Here is a 20,078-nt window from a genome sequence, read left to right as displayed (position 1 = left end):
TGTATTGTTACACCAATAATTAGCAGTGTTTATGTGGAGGGGGGCTGAAACTTCCTCCCTTCTGGCCATAGGTATAAAGAGCCCATACTATTTAACTGGATTTTCAATTACAGGGCATCTGCCAAGAATAGCAGTGTACAGCTATTCTTGTTTTTAGGCAAGATCTCAGAAATGGTCATATAAAATGTCTTCAAATTTTGTATTCTGGTGCATTAATGGAATCTTACGTACTTTATACATTTTCAGCCCTGTAGGCCTCTTGCTGCAGCTTTAAAGACGACGACAACATCTCCAGGCCAGCGCCAGGCAAAGAGGAAGACAAGGCATGCCTCCTTTGAACCTTTTGAGAAGGAAGAGAGAGAGCCATATAATACATGCCATCCTCATGCCGTCAAGGAAGAGCAAAATATGGCAAGAAAAGTCATAAGTGAAGATAATCCATCTAGGACTGTGAACACCTGCAGGGGAGCATATCTTAGAGAGATGGAGGATGCCCTCTATTTCTGGATACAGAATCAGCACAGGAAAAATATACCCATCGATGGCACCATCATCATTGAGAAGGCTACACAATTACAGGCAGCCATTGAGAAAAAGAATGGGGCCTCAGGTATTTTATTCAGTGCTTCGTCTGGTTGGCTGAGAAGCTTCAAGAAGCGACATGGCCTAAACATTACGATGCGTGCCGGTGCTGACCATACCATTGTACTGCCCCACCCTGCTGCTGACCATGCAGGGTCTCACTCTGCTGCTGACTCCACGGCTGCGTCGTCCCACCATGCTGTTGGTCGTATTACTGCATCGTTCAGCCATGCTGCTGACTGTCCTGCTGCACCATCTGATCTGCTGACTGGCCACACTGCTACACCATCCCACTCTAACGATGATTGTGCTGCTATATGGTCTTATCCTGCCCAGTTTGCAGCAATTATCAAGGAAGGATGCTATTCTCCAGAGCAGGTGTGTATAGATCATCAGTTTCCACACTTGGTACCTTGTCTCTTGATGAAAGTAATTTTTTATTTTATTTAAATTTAAATTCAAGAGTTACTCTACAAATGTTTAATTTTGTCTTAATTTTTAGTAATATCTTTTCCACAGGTATTCACTGTAATTGAGACTGTCCTTTTCTGGAAGCGTCTTCCTCCCAAGACCTTCCTGATGAAGGAGGAAAAGGCTGTTTCGGGTTTCAAGGCCTCCAATGACTATATGACTTTGTTGTTCTGCTCAAATGCAGCGGGGGACTTCAAGCTGCCTCCTCTGCTGGTGTATCGATCCCTTTGTCCCCACGAACTCAAGAACGTTTTCAGTCTACCTGTAGTATGGCGAGCTAACAGCAAGGCTTGGATGACATCGGCGATCTTTACTGATTGGTACCAGCATAACTTCATTCCTGTCGTGGACAAGTACCTGACGTCGAGAAACCTGCCAAGCAAAGCCATCTTGTTTGTTCACAGTACTCCCAGTCACCCACAAACCCTGAAGGGCACTGTTGATGGTGACGGATACCGCCTCGAGTTCTTCCCGCCTGACACCAGCTCTCTGCTGCAGTCGCTCGACCAAGGAGTGATAGCACAGATCAAGAGACTGTACACCAAGCAGGTACTATGGGATATGCTTTTGTATGTTGAAGGCAAAGGTAATGGTAGAAAAGGAGTGGTTGAATTTTGGAAAAAATTTAACATCAGAAATGCCATCTCTATCATTACAGACTCCTGGGAGACAGTCGATTCCCCTTGCCTTCATGAGACATGGGAGTTCCTGTGGTCTGAAATTATGTCCGACTTTCATGGTTTTCTTGACTCCCAAGCAGAAATTTCTGGTATTGTGAAGATTGCCAACAGCATCCCTGGAAAAGGATTTGATGATCTGGTGGCCGAAGACATCATGGGGCATCTGGAAAGTCAATGTCCCATTCCCACTCCAGATGAAGTTCTCGAATTGAGTACCGAAGCAATCATTGAGGGACATAATGACGACTCTGAAGTCACTACGTCACAGATGTCTTTATTAGCAATGAGGCAATTTGTGGCCTATATGAACTGTGGTCTTGAAATTGCTGACAGTGACCCCAATTTTAGGCGTGCTTCAGTAGCTGCTCGTCAAATAAGAAAAGTACGTGAAGTTTATATCAGGGCCATCAGTGCTCAGTCTTCTCAGAAGAAAATGATACTTTTTTAAGCCAGCATGTACATCTATTCTGTAAATAAAACTATATTTTACAATGCTAGTTTTTGTTTACATAAAAATTGATATGTGAAAATGATGGGAACATGACTAGATTTGCATGCATGAGAAATGTAAGAAAGTATAGCTATCAAGCTGTCAGGCTTGGTGGAAAGCCCGGCAGGATTCATAGTCCTAAGGTTCCGGATTCGATCCCCGGCGGAGGCAGAAACAAATGGGCAGAGTTTCACCATGATGCTCCTGTTCACCTATCAGTAAATAGGGACCTTGGAGTTAGACAGCTGCTACAGGCTGCTTCCAGGTGATGTGTAATGAAAAGGAGGCCTGGTTGAAGGCCGGGCCGCGGGGACGCTAAGCCTCGAAATCATCTCAAGATAACCTCAAAATGCCAATGTCTATGGAAAAGTAAGTAGACCAGTGAAGATCCTAATGTGGGGGAAGCTGCGGATGCTGATGTGTATGTAGAGATTGTGAAGCCGTGTCCAATTTGATGTATTCAGGTAACTGTGTGAAAAAATGTAAACGAATTAGTGGTTTAATAATTTAAATACCTTGGATGTGTAATTGAGAAGTAGAGTGACTGGTGCAATAAAAACCCCGGCTGGAAGAAACATGATGGGAAGAGAGTGCGCCAGAGGTCTGCACAAAGAAAGAAGATGAAGCCAGAGGCCTGCATGAAGGAATGGTAATGCCACTGTGTGTTTTGACTTTGTTGGTTTGGGATGCTTGAAGGACACACCTGAAAGGCTGGAGCTGAACGATTTTTATGGACTTTATATAGATAAAATGATAACACTAATGGCCTTGACGAGGACAGGAAGCCGGCAGCTTGTCAAAAGTCCCATCATTTGTCCTGATGATTTTTTCCAGGTGGATTTTAAAATATAACAGTTTTGGCATTTAGGGTTTGGACAGATAGGCGGTTCCATGGGTTAATAACCCTGTGGGTGAAAAAGCATCTCCTGTTCTCTGTCCTACATTGTGGCTTGTTGAGCTTGTCACTGTTGTTCCTTGTTTGTGTTACATTGTGGCTTGTTGAGCTTGTCACTGTTGTTCCTTGTTTGTGTTGCATTGTGGCTTGTTGAGCTTGTCACTGTTGTTCCTTGTTTGTGTTACATTGTGGCTTGTTGAGCTTGTCACTGTTGTTCCTTGTTGGTGTTACATTGTGGCTTGTTGAGCTTGTCACTGTTGTTCCTTGTTTGTGTTACATTGTGGCTTGTTGAGCTTGTCACTGTTGTTCCTTGTTGGTCCAACATTGTGGCTTGTTGAGCTTGACACTGTTGTTCCTTGTTTGTGTTACATTGTGGCTTGTTGAGCTTGACACTGTTGTTCCTTGTTTGTGTTACATTGTGGCTTGTTGAGCTTGACACTGTTGTTCCTTGTTGGTCCAACATTGTGGCTTGTTGAGCTTGACACTGTTGTTCCTTGTTTGTGTTACATTGTGGCTTGTTGAGCTTGTCACTGTTGTTCCTTGTTTGTGTTACATTGTGGCTTGTTGAGCTTGTCACTGTTGTTCCTTGTTTGTGTTACATTGTGGCTTGTTGAGCTTGACACTGTTGTTCCTTGTTTGTGTTACATTGTGGCTTGTTGAGCTTGTCACTGTTGTTCCTTGTTTGTGTTACATTGTGGCTTGTTGAGCTTGACACTGTTGTTCCTTGTTTGTGTTACATTGTGGCTTGTTGAGCTTGACACTGTTGTTCCTTGTTTGTGTTACATTGTGGCTTGTTGAGCTTGACACTGTTGTTCCTTGTTTGTGTTACATTGTGGCTTGTTGAGCTTGTCACTGTTGTTCCTTGTTGGTGTTACATTGTGGCTTGTTGAGCTTGTCACTGTTGTTCCTTGTTTGTGTTACATTGTGGCTTGTTGAGCTTGTCACTGTTGTTCCTTGTTGGTGTTACATCTATCCTTTTGAAGATGTTGTCCAGATCAACATCCTCCAAATTGTTCAATGGATGACCTGTGCATGTTTTCTGGACGTCTCAGAACCGAAACTGAACGAGTTTGTCTTCTGTAGTACAGTCGGGTTCGAATCCTGAGTTGAACACATTGCCTTTGCTTATCACTAAATGCCGCTGTTCACCTAGCAGTAAATAGGTACCCAGGAGGTAGTCAGCTTGTTGTGGGGTTGTCTCTTGGGCGGGGTCAGTAATTCCACCCTAGTGGGGTGGGGGGAGTTGACCTCGATATAAGCCTACCACTTGGAACCTTGAACTGCTGACCATAAAACAGCAGCCAGCCACTCTACCAACTAAGCCATGAAGACCCTGTTAAAGGAACGGTTCCAGAGGCACCAATCAGCTACCCAACTGAATCTTTAGACCTTCTCATGGTAAGGTGATCCACGTTCCCGTCATGTATATAAAAGTAAATTCAGGTAAATAAAATGTCATCCACACTTCTGTGGAAATAAACATTCCATTCACCTGGGCCCTACTTTCCTTATTGGAAATAAGGAAACTTTCCTTATTAAGACTACGCAATAGCTCGGTCAATAGAGGTTCAGCCTCACATACGTGGGGGGCCACGTTTCGAGTCTCCTAGAGCCCAGGTAAATACACACTGGCTGTGTGACCCTGACACAATTATTAATTATTATTATAAAGTGGTTCATCATCCTGAAAATTAAGTGGAGAAATTTGACAGTATTTGTACTCGCCAATACAGTATGAGCAACATCTACAGATTGCCTTTCACCAAGTCCTCTAATGTGCTTAATGCCATGATGGAATTTATAGCTTCAGAGCCATCCATCACTGTATGAAGACTGCTCCAAAATTTTTATTGATTTGTGAAATTCGTTGGCTTGTTCCATGAGCAGGCAGCCTACCACTGGCTTCTTCAACTCCTCCTGCCTCCGTTTGTACTACTTCCACACTGCTTTATAAACACTCTCCACCTTTACTTATCACCTTTCTATTATGTAGTGATTCATCACTTTCACATCTAGAGAAATAGTCAAAATATGTTAGTACTGACCTCTTTCTCTTTCTTATCCCGCATGTAAAAGTTTTCACAGACACAGTGGGTGCATCTGGAGCTGAATGGTGCATGGATGTTCCTAGATTTTTAACAATATATCTAACAGTCACGAAATGAATTTTCCACTGTCTCGGGACAAAAAAAATAATTTTCCTTCCCCCACCACAACCACCAGTTTATCGAACATTATTATTTGGACCCACGCATCTCACCAGTTAACCGAACTTTATTATTTGGGTCGCGTACCTCACCAATTAATTAAACTTTTCATTCATACAACAACAGAACTGCTAATATGCATATCTGGAAAAGTAGTGTCTGGAAAGCACATTGTCGTCACCAGACTAATACGGTATGCCACCAGACTAATACCTGAGCGGAAGGGTACGAGTTACAAGGAGAGACTAAGGGAAGTAAACCTTATGTTGCTGGAAGACATTAGAGTTAAGAAGAAGACTGAAGGGAGACATGATCACCACCTACAAAACTCTCAGGAGAATTGATAGGGGTAGATAAAGACATAATTTAACAAAGGTTGTACATGCATGAGGGGACACAGATGGACACTTGAGTACCAAAATGAGCAACAGAGATATTATTGTCAGTGTAAGGTAGTTAATAAATGGAATCCGCTAGGCAGTGATGTGGTGGAGGCAGACTCCTTACACAGTTTCACATGATTGAGGTCAATAGGCTTTGACAGTTAAGAGGCGGGACCAAAGAATTGAAGCTCAATCCCCGCAAGCATAATTATGCGAGTACAGCTAGATGAGTACCCTCCAAAGCCATAAATGCCAAAAACTCTGCTGAACTTTAAAATCCAGCTTGAAAAAAATCATCAGAACAAATGGGAGTACTTGACAAACTGCCGGCTTCCCGTCCTCATCAATGCCAGTAGTGTGTCAGTGGCACTTAGGTAAATTCAGGTACATAAGCAATCACCGCAACCCCCCACACACTAAATAATATTGTCACCAATGAATTAAAAAAAAGTCCACTCGTGGATGTTAACCAACAAACTTACATTAAACATAGAAAATACTTACATTTTATTTGGTAGTAAATCATCAAATCAAATTACCAATAAAAATAAGAAGTTCCTTGGCCTATACATAGACAAGATACTCAACTCAGCACCCACATACAACACATAGCCAAAAAAGTCTCAAAAATGATCGGTGTACTCTCTAAAATCAGATACAGTGGCACCTCGACATACGATTGCCCCTACTTACGATAATTTCGAGTTACGATATAAATTTCATCGAAAAATGCGACTCGACATCCGATATTTGTTGGTACATGTTCGGGTCTGCCGAGCGCGTGGTTCCCGGTCACGCGGCCGACCTGCCTCAGTTTACTACAGCTGCCCGCTTAGTGACGATCGTGCCTATAAGAAATAACGCTTTTGTGGTGATTTTTTGCATTTTGAACATTAAAGTAATTATTATATAATACGCCATGAGTCCCAGGAAAGTCAGTGGTAAGGCTCAACATATGAGATCTCATGTAAGAATGACCATAGAGCAGAAACAAGAGATCATTCGTAAATATGAAGATGGTGTGCAGGTAGGTGAACTGGCCAGGCAGTACAACAAATCTCAGTCAACGATATCCACCATACTAGCTAAGAAAAAGGACATTATGGGTGCTAAAGTGATGCATCATTACAGACAAATGTTAAAACGAAGGGAAAAACAAATGTCTCTTGACAAATTTGTAGTGAGACAAACAAGCACTGAACCACAACCAGGTCCTAGTGGTATTCAGGCAATACGTAGGAGAGAGAGAGAGTACCCCAGAGAAAACATTACTGCCTGATGTGATAATGGAAGGGGACTCCCCTTCCAAACAGTAACAACTCTCCTCCTCCCCCCCTCATCACCATCTTCCATACGCCATCAAGAGCCCTCCATAAAGGTAAGTGAAACTTTGGTACTGTATTGTAGTTAGAAAAAAAAACATTGTATTCAGTATAAAATGTATTTTTATGTTAATATTTTGGAGGGTGGGGAACGGATTAATTCAAATCCCTTTATTTCTTATGGGAAAATTCGCTTCGACTTCCGATATTTCGACTTCCGATCCGTCTCTGGGAAAGTATTTGCATCGAAAGTCGAGGCCCCATTGTACCTGTATTATGTTCCCCCACTCTGCTCTCCTTTCACTATACTACACGCTAATCTATCCCTATCTTACATAAGGTATTTGTGCATGGGGTTCAACCACTGCAAACTACCTCAAGCCCATCATCACCCAGCAAAAATCTGCTAATCCCCTCTGCTAAAGTCCCTTAGCAAGCTAGACATAAACTTCACACACATTTTTTTTTTTTTTTTTTTGAGATATATACAAGAGTTATTACATTCTTGTACAGCAACTAGTACATGTAGCGTTTCGGGCCGGTCCCTGGAATACAATCCCCGCCGTGAAGAATCGTTTTTACAACCAAGTACCCATTTTACTGTTGAGTTAAACAGAGGCTAAAGTTAAGGATTTGTGCCCAGTAAATCCTCCCCGGCCAGGATACGAACCCAGGACAAAGCGCTCGTGGAATGCCAGGCGAGTGTCTTACCACTACACCACGGAGACTGTAGATAGCACATTCTCATGTGCTATCTACATGTACAAAACATTGTTCCTAAATGCTAATCTTGATCTGAAACTTTAACTTGACAGATGTAATAGAACCCATGATCACACCAGAAATAAATATATCTTTGATATCCCCAGAGTCAGGCTAAATCTGTGTAAACACGCCATGCAAATAAAAGGACCCAGTCTTTGGAACTCTCTCCCTGATGAATTATAAAATTGTCCAACCCAGCCTCTGTTCAAAAGTAAATTAAAAAAGTACCTAATTTCAATCTCATTTCTTTATTTATATATACAAGAGTTCTTACATTCTTGTACAGCCACTAGCACACACAGCATTTCAGGCAAGTCCTTAATCCTAATACTGTACTGCATTCACACACGCACATCCCCAGCAAGCAGCCCTTAGCAGCTATCTAACTCGGTACCTATTTACTGCTAGGTGAACAGGGGCACCAGGGTGATAGAAACTATGTCCATTTATTTCCGTCTCCGCCGGGCATCAAACTCGGACCCGTAGGACTATGAACCCCGAGCACTGTCCACCCAGCCGTCAGGCCTGGTTTCCTACCTTGTGCTCCAAACTCTCAATGTATCTTGTACTGTCAGTGGCTTCACTAGAATGTAAAAACTCTGCATATGTAAATAAAAAAATTGGTAATAAAATCAGTAATGTAATCTCACCAACCCATTGTACATTCTTGTAAATAAAATATTATTATTATTATTATTATTATTATTATAATTGTCAACTAGCCCAGAACATTAATCTGAGAATAAATGTTTAGTGACTGAGGTGTCCCCAAGAATATTATAATAATAATATAAGAAGGAAGGCAGTATTCAGCTCATAATTTTTTTTTCATTTATGGCGGGTCTTGGAGTCACGTGATCTGTGACGTCACAAGTGTAAACAAACAGTTGTACGAAACTCCCTTCATTGTACGAAACTGTTATCCACCCTAGTAGGTCACGTCGTACACTGGCGGTGGTTCACCTGAGAGTTATAAAGCCTAACAAGCCTTAACAAAGTCTGATACAGTCTGACCTATCTTAATACATCGTAAACTTACTATATATGTGTGTATGTGTGACTTAAACAAGCAGAACACGAACTATCGTCAAATCATGATGTGTACGATTTGACTATAAGGGAACTTGGACGTACAGCAGTAGGACCAGACGAGTGAGGTTCCGGCTGCCCCGGGAGGCCGTCTCTTGTCTCACCCTAGTGTACCTGTCTGCTTGTGACACCCTAGTGTACCTGTCTGCTTGTGACACCCTAGTGTACCTGTCTGCTTGTGACACCCTAGTGTACCTGTCTGCTTGTGACACCCTAGTGTAACTGTCTGCTTGTGACACCCTAGTGTAACTGTCTGCTTGTGACACCCTAGTGTACCTGTCTGCTTGTGACACCCTAGTGTACCTGTCTGCTTGTGACACCCCTAGTGTACCTGTCTGCTTGTGGCACCCTAGTGTACCTGTCTGCTTGTGACACCCTAGTGTACCTGTCTGCTTGTGACACCCTAGTGTAACTGTCTGCTTGTGACACCCTAGTGTACCTGTCTGCTTGTGACACCCTAGTGTACCTGTCTGCTTGTGACACCCTAGTGTACCTGTCTGCTTGTGACACCCTAGTGTAACTGTCTGCTTGTGACACCCTAGTGTAACTGTCTGCTTGTGACACCCTAGTGTACCTGTCTGCTTGTGACACCCTAGTGTACCTGTCTGCTTGTGACACCCCTAGTGTACCTGTCTGCTTGTGGCACCCTAGTGTACCTGTCTGCTTGTGACACCCTAGTGTACCTGTCTGCTTGTGACACCCTAGTGTACCTGTCTGCTTGTGACACCCTAGTGTACCTGTCTGCTTGTGACACCCTAGTGTACCTGTCTGCTTGTGACACCCTAGTGTACCTGTCTGCTTGTGACACCCTAGTGTACCTGTCTGCTTGTGACACCCTAGTGTACCTGTCTGCTTGTGACACCCTAGTGTAACTGTCTGCTTGTGACACCCTAGTGTAACTGTCTGCTTGTGACACCCTATTGTAACTGTCTGCTTGTGACACCCTAGTGTACCTGTCTGCTTGTGACACCCTAGTGTACCTGTCTGCTTGTGACACCCTAGTGTACCTGTCTGCTTGTGACACCCTAGTGTACCTGTCTGCTTGTGACACCCTAGTGTAACTGTCTGCTTGTGACACCCTATTGTAACTGTCTGCTTGTGACACCCTAGTGTACCTGTCTGCTTGTGACACCCTAGTGTACCTGTCTGCTTGTGACTATCCTAGTGTACCTGTCTGCTTGTGACACCCTAGTGTACCTGTCTATGACACCCTAGTGTATCTGTATGCTTGTGACACCCTAGTGTACCTGTCTATGACACCCTATTGTAACTGTCTGCTTGTGACACCCTAGTGTACCTGTCTGTTTGTGGCACCCTAGTGTACCTGTCTGCTTGTGACACCCTAGTGTACCTGTCTGCTTGTGACACCCTAGTGTACCTGTCTGCTTGTGACACCCTAGTGTACCTGTCTGCTTGTGACACCCTAGTGTAACTGTCTGCTTGTGACACCCTATTGTAACTGTCTGCTTGTGACACCCTAGTGTACCTGTCTGCTTGTGACATCCTAGTGTACCTGTCTGCTTGTGACTATCCTAGTGTACCTGTCTGCTTGTGACACCCTAGTGTACCTGTCTATGACACCCTAGTGTATCTGTATGCTTGTGACACCCTAGTGTACCTGTCTATGACACCCTAGTGTACCTGTATGCTTGTGACACCCTAGTGTACCTGTCTGCTTGTGACACCCTAGTGTACCTGTCTGCTTGTGACACCCTAGTGTACCTGTCTGCTTGTGACACCCTAGTGTACCTGTATGCTTGTGACACCCTAGTGTACCTGTCTGCTTGTGATACCCTAGTGTACCTGTCTGCTTGTGACACCCTAGTGTACCTGTCTGCTTGTGACACCCTAGTGTACCTGTCTATGACACCCTAGTGTACCTGTCTGCTTGTGGTGCCCCTAGTGTACCTGTCTGCTTGTGGCACCCCTAGTGTACCTGTCTGCTTGTGGCACCCCTAGTGTACCTGTCTGCTTGTGACACCCCTAGTGTACCTGTCTGCTTGTGACACCCCTAGTGTACCTGTCTGCTTGTGACACCCCTAGTGTACCTGTCTGCTTGTGACACCCCTAGTGTACCTGTCTGCTTGTGACACCCTAGTGTACCTGTCTGCCTGTGACACCCTAGTGTACCTGTCTGCTTGTGACACCCTAGTGTACCTGTCTGCTTGTGACACCCTAGTGTACCTGTCTGCTTGTGACACCCTAGTGTACCTGTCTGCCTGTGACACCCTAGTGTACCTGTCTGCTTGTGACACCCTAGTGTACCTGTCTGCCTGTGACACCCTAGTGTACCTGTCTGCCTGTGACACCCTAGTGTACCTGTCTGCTTGTGACACCCCTAGTGTACCTGTCTGCTTGTGACACCCCTAGTGTACCTGTCTGCTTGTGACACCCCTAGTGTACCTGTCTGCTTGTGACACCCCTAGTGTACCTGTCTGCTTGTGACACCCCTAGTGTACCTGTCTGCTTGTGACACCCCTAGTGTACCTGTCTGCTTGTGACACCCTAGTGTAACTGTCTGCTTGTGACACCCCTAGTGTACCTGTCTGCTTGTGACACCCCTAGTGTACCTGTCTGCTTGTGACACCCTAGTGTACCTGTCTGCTTGTGACACCCCTAGTGTACCTGTCTGCTTGTGACACCCCTAGTGTACCTGTCTGCTTGTGACACCCCTAGTGTACCTGTCTGCTTGTGACACCCCTAGTGTACCTGTCTGCTTGTGACACCCCTAGTGTACCTGTCTGCTTGTGACACCCCTAGTGTACCTGTCTGCTTGTGACACCCCTAGTGTACCTGTCTGCTTGTGACACCCCTAGTGTACCTGTCTGCTTGTGACACCCCTAGTGTACCTGTCTGCTTGTGACACCCCTAGTGTACCTGTCTGCTTGTGACACCCCTAGTGTACCTGTCTGCTTGTGACACCCCTAGTGTAACTGTCTGCTTGTGACACCCCTAGTTGGTGTCTCACCCTAGTGTAACTGTCTGCTTGTGACACCCTAGTTGGTGTCTCACCCTAGTGTAACTGTCTGCTTGTGACACTCTAGTGTAACTGTCTGCTTGTGACACCCTAGTTGGTGTCTCACCCTAGTGTAACTGTCTGCTTGTGACACTCTAGTGTAACTGTCTGCTTGTGACACCCTAGTTGGTGTCTCACCCTAGTGTAACTGTCTGCATTTACCTCTTTTTCTTCTGTCTTCTAGTTTTGGCATATTTAATGCCTCTAACCTCTCCTCGTAGTTCTTGCCCTTCAGTTCTGGGAGCCACTTAGTAGCATGTCTTTGCATCTTTTCCAGTTTGTTTATGTGCTTCTTAAGATATGGGCACCACACAATTGCTGCATATTCTAGCTTTGGCCTAACAAAAGTTGTGAACAATTTCTTTAGTATATCGCCATCCATGTATTTAAAAGCAATTCTGAAGTTAGAAAGCTTGGCATAGGCTCCTCGCATAACGTTCTTCATGTGGTCCTCGGGTGATAGTTTTCTATCTAGAACCACCCCTAGATCTCTTTCTTTATCAGAATTCTTTAAAGATTTCTCACATAATATATAGGTTGTGTGGGGTCTATGTTCACCTATTCCACATTCCATAACATGGCATTTATTCACATTAAAATCCATTTGCCAAGTGTTGCTCCATTTACTTATTTTGTCCAGGTCATCTTGAAGGGCATGACAATCATCTAAATTTCTTATCCTTCCTATTATCTTAGCATCATCAGCAAACATGTTCATATAGTTCTGTATACCAACTGGTAGATGATTTATGTAGACAATAAACATCACTGGTGCAAGAACTGAACCCTGTGGTACTCCACTTGTGACATTTCTCCATTCCGATACATTGCCTCTGATTACTGCCCTCATTTTTCTATCAGTCAGAAAATTTTTCATCCATGTTAGAAGCTTACCTGTCACCCCTCCAATATTTTCCAGTTTCCAGATCAACCTCTTATGTGGAAACTCTGTCAAAAGCCTTTTTTAGGTCCAGATAGATGCAGTCAACCCAACCATCTCTTTCCTGTAATATCTCTGTGGCTCGATCATAGAAACTGAGTAAATTCGATACACAGGATCTTCCAGATCGAAAACCATACTGTCTGTCTGATATTATATCATTTCTCTCCAGGTGTTCTACCCATTTAGTTTTGATTAGTTTTTCCAATACTTTCACTATTACACTTGTCAATAATACAGGTCTATAATTGAGGGGATCTTCCCTGCTGCCACTTTTGTAGACTGGAACTATGTTAGCCTGTTTCCACACGTCTGCTACGATTCCTGTACACAGGGATGCCTGAAAGATCAGGTGAAGTGGAATGCTGAGCTCAGATGCACATTCTCTCAGAACCCATGGTGAAACGCCATCTGGGCCAGCTGCTTTGTTCTTCCCGAGCTCCTTTAGCATATTTTCCACTTCATCTCTAGACACCTCTATCCGCTCTATGTTGTTCTCTAGAATTCTTATTGTGTCTGGTTCTCTGAAGATTTCATTTTGTACAAACACACTTTGGAACTTTTCATTTAATGTTTCACACATTTCCTTTTCATTTTCCGTGAATCTGTTTCCCATTTTCAACCTCTGGATATTATCCTTTACCTGCAATTTGTTGTTTATGAATTTGTTGAATAGGCCCGGTTCTGTTTTACATTTATCTGCTATCCCTTTTTCAAAATTTCTTTCTGCCTCTCTCCTTACTGCTGTATAGTTGTTTCTCGCATCTTTGTATCGCTGGTATGTTTGGGGGTTTGGCCTCTTCCTATACTGATTCCATTTTTGTGTCTTTTGGTCTCTTGCCCTCTCACAATTTCTGTCGAACCAATCCTGTTTTCTGGCCCTGCATCTCTGTTTTGGTATGAATGTTTGTGTGCCTTCCTCGTATAGTTTTAAAAATTTGGCCTACATTTCATTTACTTCCCTGCCTAGCAACAATTCTGTCCAATTACACTCATTAAAAAAATTTCGAAGTTCCCCATAGTTGCCTCTCCTTAAATCGAGTTTATCAACTGTTTCAATGTCCCCATTTTCTTCTAGATGATATCTTAAAGCATATTTAATGTCTAACAGGACATGATCACTCTTTCCCAAGGGAGAAAGGTACTGGATGTCAAAAATCTCTTCTTCTTTCCTGGTGAATACTAGATCCAGTACTGACGGTATATCTCCTTCCCTCATTCTTGTGGCTTGCTTTATGTGTTGATACAAGAATGTCTCCAGAATGAGGTTCACAAATCTGCATGTCCAAAAGTCCTCCGTTCTTGCTTCATAGGCCTCCCAGTCTATTGTTCTAAAGTTGAAGTCCCCCAGTATCAACAGCCGTGATTTAGCTTTATCTGCTTGTACAATAATATCTCTCATGACATTATGAGGCCCTCTCGTTTGTCATCCAGTTCTTCCTTTGTCCATGTGTTGCTTGCTGGTGGGCTGTAGGTATTTACAATTATCAGCTTATCATCCTGATTCCAGACCTGCAATGCCATTATGTCAATATCTCGAGGGTTTTCAAATATTAACTCTTTTACCTTCAGGTGTTTTTTCACCAGTACAGCCACTCCTCCTCCCTTCCTAGTTTTCCTGTCACGTCTCCAAACTGAGTAGCCTCTTGGGAATATGACTTCATTTATTATATTTCCTTCAAGTTTCGTCTCTGATAATGCAACAATATCTGGGACCCTAAGCTGGATTATATCTTGCAACTCCAAAGTTTTTGACCTCACTCCATCTATGTTGGTATATACAATTTTCAGGAACATGTTCCCTTTTCCTTTGCTCTTTACTCCCCCTTCCACTACTGATCTTGTTGCTTTGTTTTTATGTACCATTTCACAAGCTTTCCAGTCCCTGTCACTTTGTAAAAAAAAGAATTTCTGTCTTCTTCATTTCTATCCCCATTTAGACGTTTTGCCTCAATTAGGTTCATTTTCAGCTTTTCTCTGTCTTCCTTGGAGAGGTCTTGTCTTATTGACCATAATTTGCCAACCTCATCACTCTGCAGTTTCCTGGCATTTCTTAGCACTTCCATCATGTTTTTCACTCCATTAAACGTCACCCTTAAGGGGCGGTTCTTTTCTTTCTCATATTTTCCTATTCTTCTAAAATCACTGACATTTTCCTTTGAGCCTTCTCCTAAACCTACTATTTTCTCTATGATTTTCATCATCTTCTGTGTGTGTGTGTGTATATATATATACTGTATATATATATACTGTATATATATATATATATATATATATATATATATATATATATATATATATATATATATATATATATATATATTATATAATATATATATATATATATATATATATATATATATATATATATATATATATATATATATATATATATATATATATATATATATATATATTATTGTATATTATTAAAGTACGTGTTTTTTTTACAGTCTGAACTGTCGGTTTCTGTTAGCATGGGAGCAAGAACATACAAGAGGTACACAACCCAGTTTAAGTTAAGAGTCATCAGCTACGCAGCAAAAACAAATAATTGTGTTGCGGCAAGAAAGTATGGAACATCAGAGAAGGCCGTCAGAGACTGGAAAAAAATTTCAGCGCAGCTCAAGGAAATCAATAGGAATGACAAAGGAAAAGTGCCAACAAATTGGCCAGAACTGGAGGAGCATGTTGCAGACTGGGTTAACGAACGTCTCCAGAATGGCCACGGCATTTATCGTGCCTCCATCCGACCCTATGCTCTCAAAATGGCAAGGAAATGTGGCATCACAGATTTTATGGCCACTACTGAATGGTACTCAAGATTCATGAAGAGACACAACTTTGTAGGTACTGTATTGTACATTTCTTTGTATTTGTTACTACATATACACATGTCACTACATATTCTAGGGCCCGACGGCTGAGTGAATAGTGCTTGGGAGTCGTAGACCTAAGGGTTGGGTTCGATCCCTGGGGGAGGTGGAAACAAATGGGTAGAGCTTCTTTCACCCTGATACACCTGTTCACCTAGCAGTAAGTAGGTACCTCGGAGTTAGACAGCTGCTACGGGCCGCTTCCTGGGGATGAGTGTGCGTGAAATTTTGGATTAACCCTTAACATGCTAGGGGTATAATATCCTTTCTTCCCCACAGGCGCATGTAATTTTGAAAAAAAAAATTATTTTTTCTTCCTAACCTGTTACTTTGTGTTCACTGATCACGGGAAAAATAATAAAAAAATCGTAAGTGGCATATATTGCCCGCTATAGGGCGGGGAAGTCTGGCAAAAAATAGGCGCTGACTCAGCGTGCGTCCCAGGCGGTCTGTTGATCGCCAGCTGTCAGGCCGGAGTTGCCACAAAGAGATAATTACCTAATTATTTCAATGTCTCTGATTTTTCATAGTTTTTTGCTGTAATATTATTGAATAGTGTGTAGTTTGATATAATTATATAATAAAATGAGTGAATCATTGCTGTACTCAAAAATATGGTGTGCATATTGTTTATTCAATTATGTTCATCAATCAGTGAACAAATACTTTGTCGGTTATTACACTATATACACAGGTTATATATAAGTATCTGCATGTTTTGTTCACCATAACGAACCACTAAGTAGCTATTATGAGTCAAAAAGTAACGAGGAGTGACCGCCGTGTACCAGCCAGCCACTCACGCCCTCCCTCAAGTCATCCGACTCACCCACATTCTCCTCCCACAATACTGTTTTTGCTTTTATTCACTATATACAGATGCTATATATAAGTATCTACATTCATGTTCACCATAACGAGCCACTAAGTTGGTATGCTGAGTGGCAGTGGCAGTGACAGGCAGTGGCAGCCCACCACTGGCTGCCACTCCCTCCCTCCCTCCCTCACCTCACCTGACTTGCCACCAATCTCCACCCACCATACTGTTTTTGCTTTTATATACAGATGTTATATATAAGTATTTACATGTTTTGTTCACCATAACTGTACATCTAAGCTTGTATGGTGAGTAAAGGCACAAAGACGTAGGACCTCACACAGTCAACTGATGGCTGCCGCCCTCAAGGCCAGACGCACTAATATTTCTCCTCCAACAATACTGTTTGTGATGTTATTACGCTATATACACACATTATATATAAATATCTACTTGTTTTATTCACCATACTTGTACAAGTAAACTGGTATGGTGGCCAAAAACCATTGTGGTAACCAGTAAACAACACCGTCGTCTGCACGGTGGCGTCGTGCAGACGACGCCACCACCCTCACCAAAATGGCGGCTCCCAACCTTCTCCTCTTGCTGTTTATACCCTCTATACACAAGTTATATATAGGTATCTACATTTGTGTTCACCATAGCGAACCACTAAGCTGGTATGCTGAGTGCAGTCAATAAAAGGTGGCCACACACAGTCAGAAGACATCGCCACCACCCTCCCTCCCACAGCATTACTCCTCCCTCCATGGCGCACAGCGCTAAATATCACCACAGTCCTGCTATTATCAGAACCCTGGTCAGTTTTATCAGTCAGGGGTCTTCTGTAATAATATCATCGCTACATAATAGCATGAACAAGTATATATTGGCATTTTCAGGCGATGCTGTGGTCACAAGCTGAACAGCAGTGCTGTGAGCTCATGCTGCGTGCATCAGGCTTGGTAGCTCACTCAATACTGAGGCCAATAACACTCGGGAGTTTGGCCCACGATTTTTTTTTTTAAATGGCGTCTTTTTACAAGAGCCCTGATGAAGGTGTCGTGAACCCCGTGTATCCACGGGTCGTTTAAATCTTGCGTAGTACTCCAACACGTCATATGACGTGATGCGCAGTTGACTGGAACAACTTCCAATACGTCATATGACGTGATGCGCACTTTAAGGGTTAACAACATATGTTTACAAGAAAGACTGCTACCAAAATATACTAATATTCTATATTATATATATATATATATATATATATATATATATATATATATATATATATATATATATATATATATATATATATATATGTATAGTATATACATATATACATACAGTATATGTATATTTGTAGGCAAAATGTATGCTATATGCACTTATAAGATTTAGGTTTTATAGTTTACATAATATATATATTGACTCATGTAAGGTCCCTTTAATATCCAAACTTGTATATGGCATATGTTGAACCTACATGTGAAACAGTCAGTCACCCCATAATCTATTCCAGACATCAACATCCCTATTTTCAAACCGGTATTTACCTAGGTCTTTTCTGACTCTAAACTTGGCCATTTTGTTCCACCTGTTGCTTCAGGCACTTGTGTGTTGATGTATTTAGCACTTTATTAATATTACCCTTTCGTCCATTTATATACTGAACTTCAGTCATATTCTCCTTTACCATTTTCTGTTCTCAATAATGTAAGGTCAATTTATTAGAAAGGTTTTGAATCCCCACATTCACTTTTCTCACCTTTGTACCTTTTCTAAAGACTTTGTTCATCCTTTAGTATGGTGCCCAAAGTTGAATTCTTTTATCTAAATGGAGCATAACAAACAAAAGATAAGACTGAAGAATAATATTAGTCACCTTATTTACCAGCAAATTTTGTTTATTTCTTATAAAGTATCCTGTTTGCCTTATTGTGAACATTTATACATTGATTAGACATCCAACTCACAAATCTGAAATTATATGAATTGGCGATGTTTTGGTCAGTTCTGGACCAGTCCCTTACACGATTTGATTATGGTCCAGGACGGACCAGAATGTCGTCAAATCTTGTACTGTATTTTCAGATTTACAGGTTGGGTGTCTAATTTTCAGCCACGTTATTGTAACTCATTGTCAGTGTACATTGATTTTTTGGCTTTAGATCCTTTGTAATAACAGTGCATTATTTATGATAACTTTTCCCTGTACAAACATTGAGCGAGATATTGTGACACTTTCTACACGGTTAACAAGTGTCGTCAAACTTGTGAATCTTCTGAAGGCATGAGCTGCCAGCTCGTTCATAAAAGAGCTAAAATGTCCAAAACGAGCTAAAATGTTCATGCATTTTTAGCAATGCTGCTCGTAATTTTTAACAAAAACTACCTATGTTCTTGTAAAATGCTTGACAATGTCCCCTCCTCTCATGAAACAATATATTTCGTATATTTTGTTATTAAATTGTTACATTTTAATTGTGTATTGTCTCTGTTTTTAATATTTAAAATGCATTACAGAATTACATTTTGAACTTGTGTGCATTTATCATATTTAGTTTTCCTGAAATATACTGTATTTCGTAGTATATATTGTATATAGTATAGTATATATTGGCCACCTTTTGATTGCCATTTAGTTGGTAATATTGTTTGGTACAACAGTTTTTACAGATCGTATTAAATAATTACAAAGTATATGTTTTATGACAACTATTATATTGTAGGATTAAAACGCTCATATGGTGTGAGGAGGAAGTCTCCAGAGATGGGTGATTTTGAATCACCCGAGGTAAACGACACTCACTACAAACGGAATACTGAGGCGACGAGAAACTTCCTAAAAAGAATGAAACGGAGACATTGTGTGGTGAGTGGGACTCCAGTGCTGTTATTGCCAGCAGTTAGCATGCAGTGTGTGTTCTAGGTCCTAACATTTGTGGCAAAGATACAGCATACAGTATTGTCTTTTATCAATTTTACTGTAATGACTGGTTTCGGGGGCTTAGTGAAGCCTATTTAGGCTCCTTTAGCAGAATAGTCTGCATCTTCAGCTCACAACCAAGGGACATGAGGACAAAAACAGTTGGACACATTTCTTTTTATCTAATGCCTATGTTCACCAAACGGTAAAATAGGCAGCCAGAAGTTGAATAATTGTTGTGGGCTGCATCTGATAAGGATTAGGGATGGGATTGGGGTAAGAAAAGGTGACCAACCACTTGGACGGTCGGGGACTGAACACTGACCTGCATGAAGCGAGACCATCGCTCTACTGTCCAGCCCAAGTGCATCCTGGGAAAGATAAGTAGATGGCCTAAACATGCTCTAATAAGCATGCTTAGGCCATAATAAGCAACTCGCCTGGCATTCCGCGAGCGCTTTGTCATGGGTTTGTATCCTGGCCGGGGAGGACTTACTGGGCGCAAATCCTTAACTGTAGCCTCTGTTTAACTCAACAGTAAAATGGGTACCTGGTTGTAAAAACGATTCTTCGCGGCGGGGATCGTATTCCAGGGACCTGCCCGAAACACTACGCG

General features: G+C 42.0%; 1 protein-coding gene across 3 annotated transcripts in view; it reads left to right on the top strand.

The window, feature by feature from the left end:
- LOC123764317 (uncharacterized) overlaps positions 1–20,078 on the top strand; it is a 54,237-nt gene that overhangs the window by 25,325 nt on the left and 8,834 nt on the right. For 2 of the 3 annotated variants that reach the window (XM_069338329.1, XM_069338335.1), the window contains exons 9-11: positions 247–960; positions 15,294–15,690; positions 19,266–19,408. In XM_069338329.1, the coding sequence (XP_069194430.1) occupies positions 247–960; positions 15,294–15,690; positions 19,266–19,408 (1,254 nt within the window). Of the gene's footprint in view, positions 1–246; positions 961–1,101; positions 2,226–15,293; positions 15,691–19,265; positions 19,409–20,078 lie in introns of those variants that run through there. The other variant, XM_069338338.1, reaches the window with a different exon arrangement.

Source organism: Procambarus clarkii, chromosome 5 (genome assembly GCF_040958095.1).
Source record: "Procambarus clarkii isolate CNS0578487 chromosome 5, FALCON_Pclarkii_2.0, whole genome shotgun sequence".
NCBI lineage: Eukaryota > Metazoa > Arthropoda > Malacostraca > Decapoda > Cambaridae > Procambarus > Procambarus clarkii.
The sequence above is the reverse complement of the archived record's forward strand: the minus strand, read 5'-3'. Positions and strand labels throughout refer to the sequence as shown.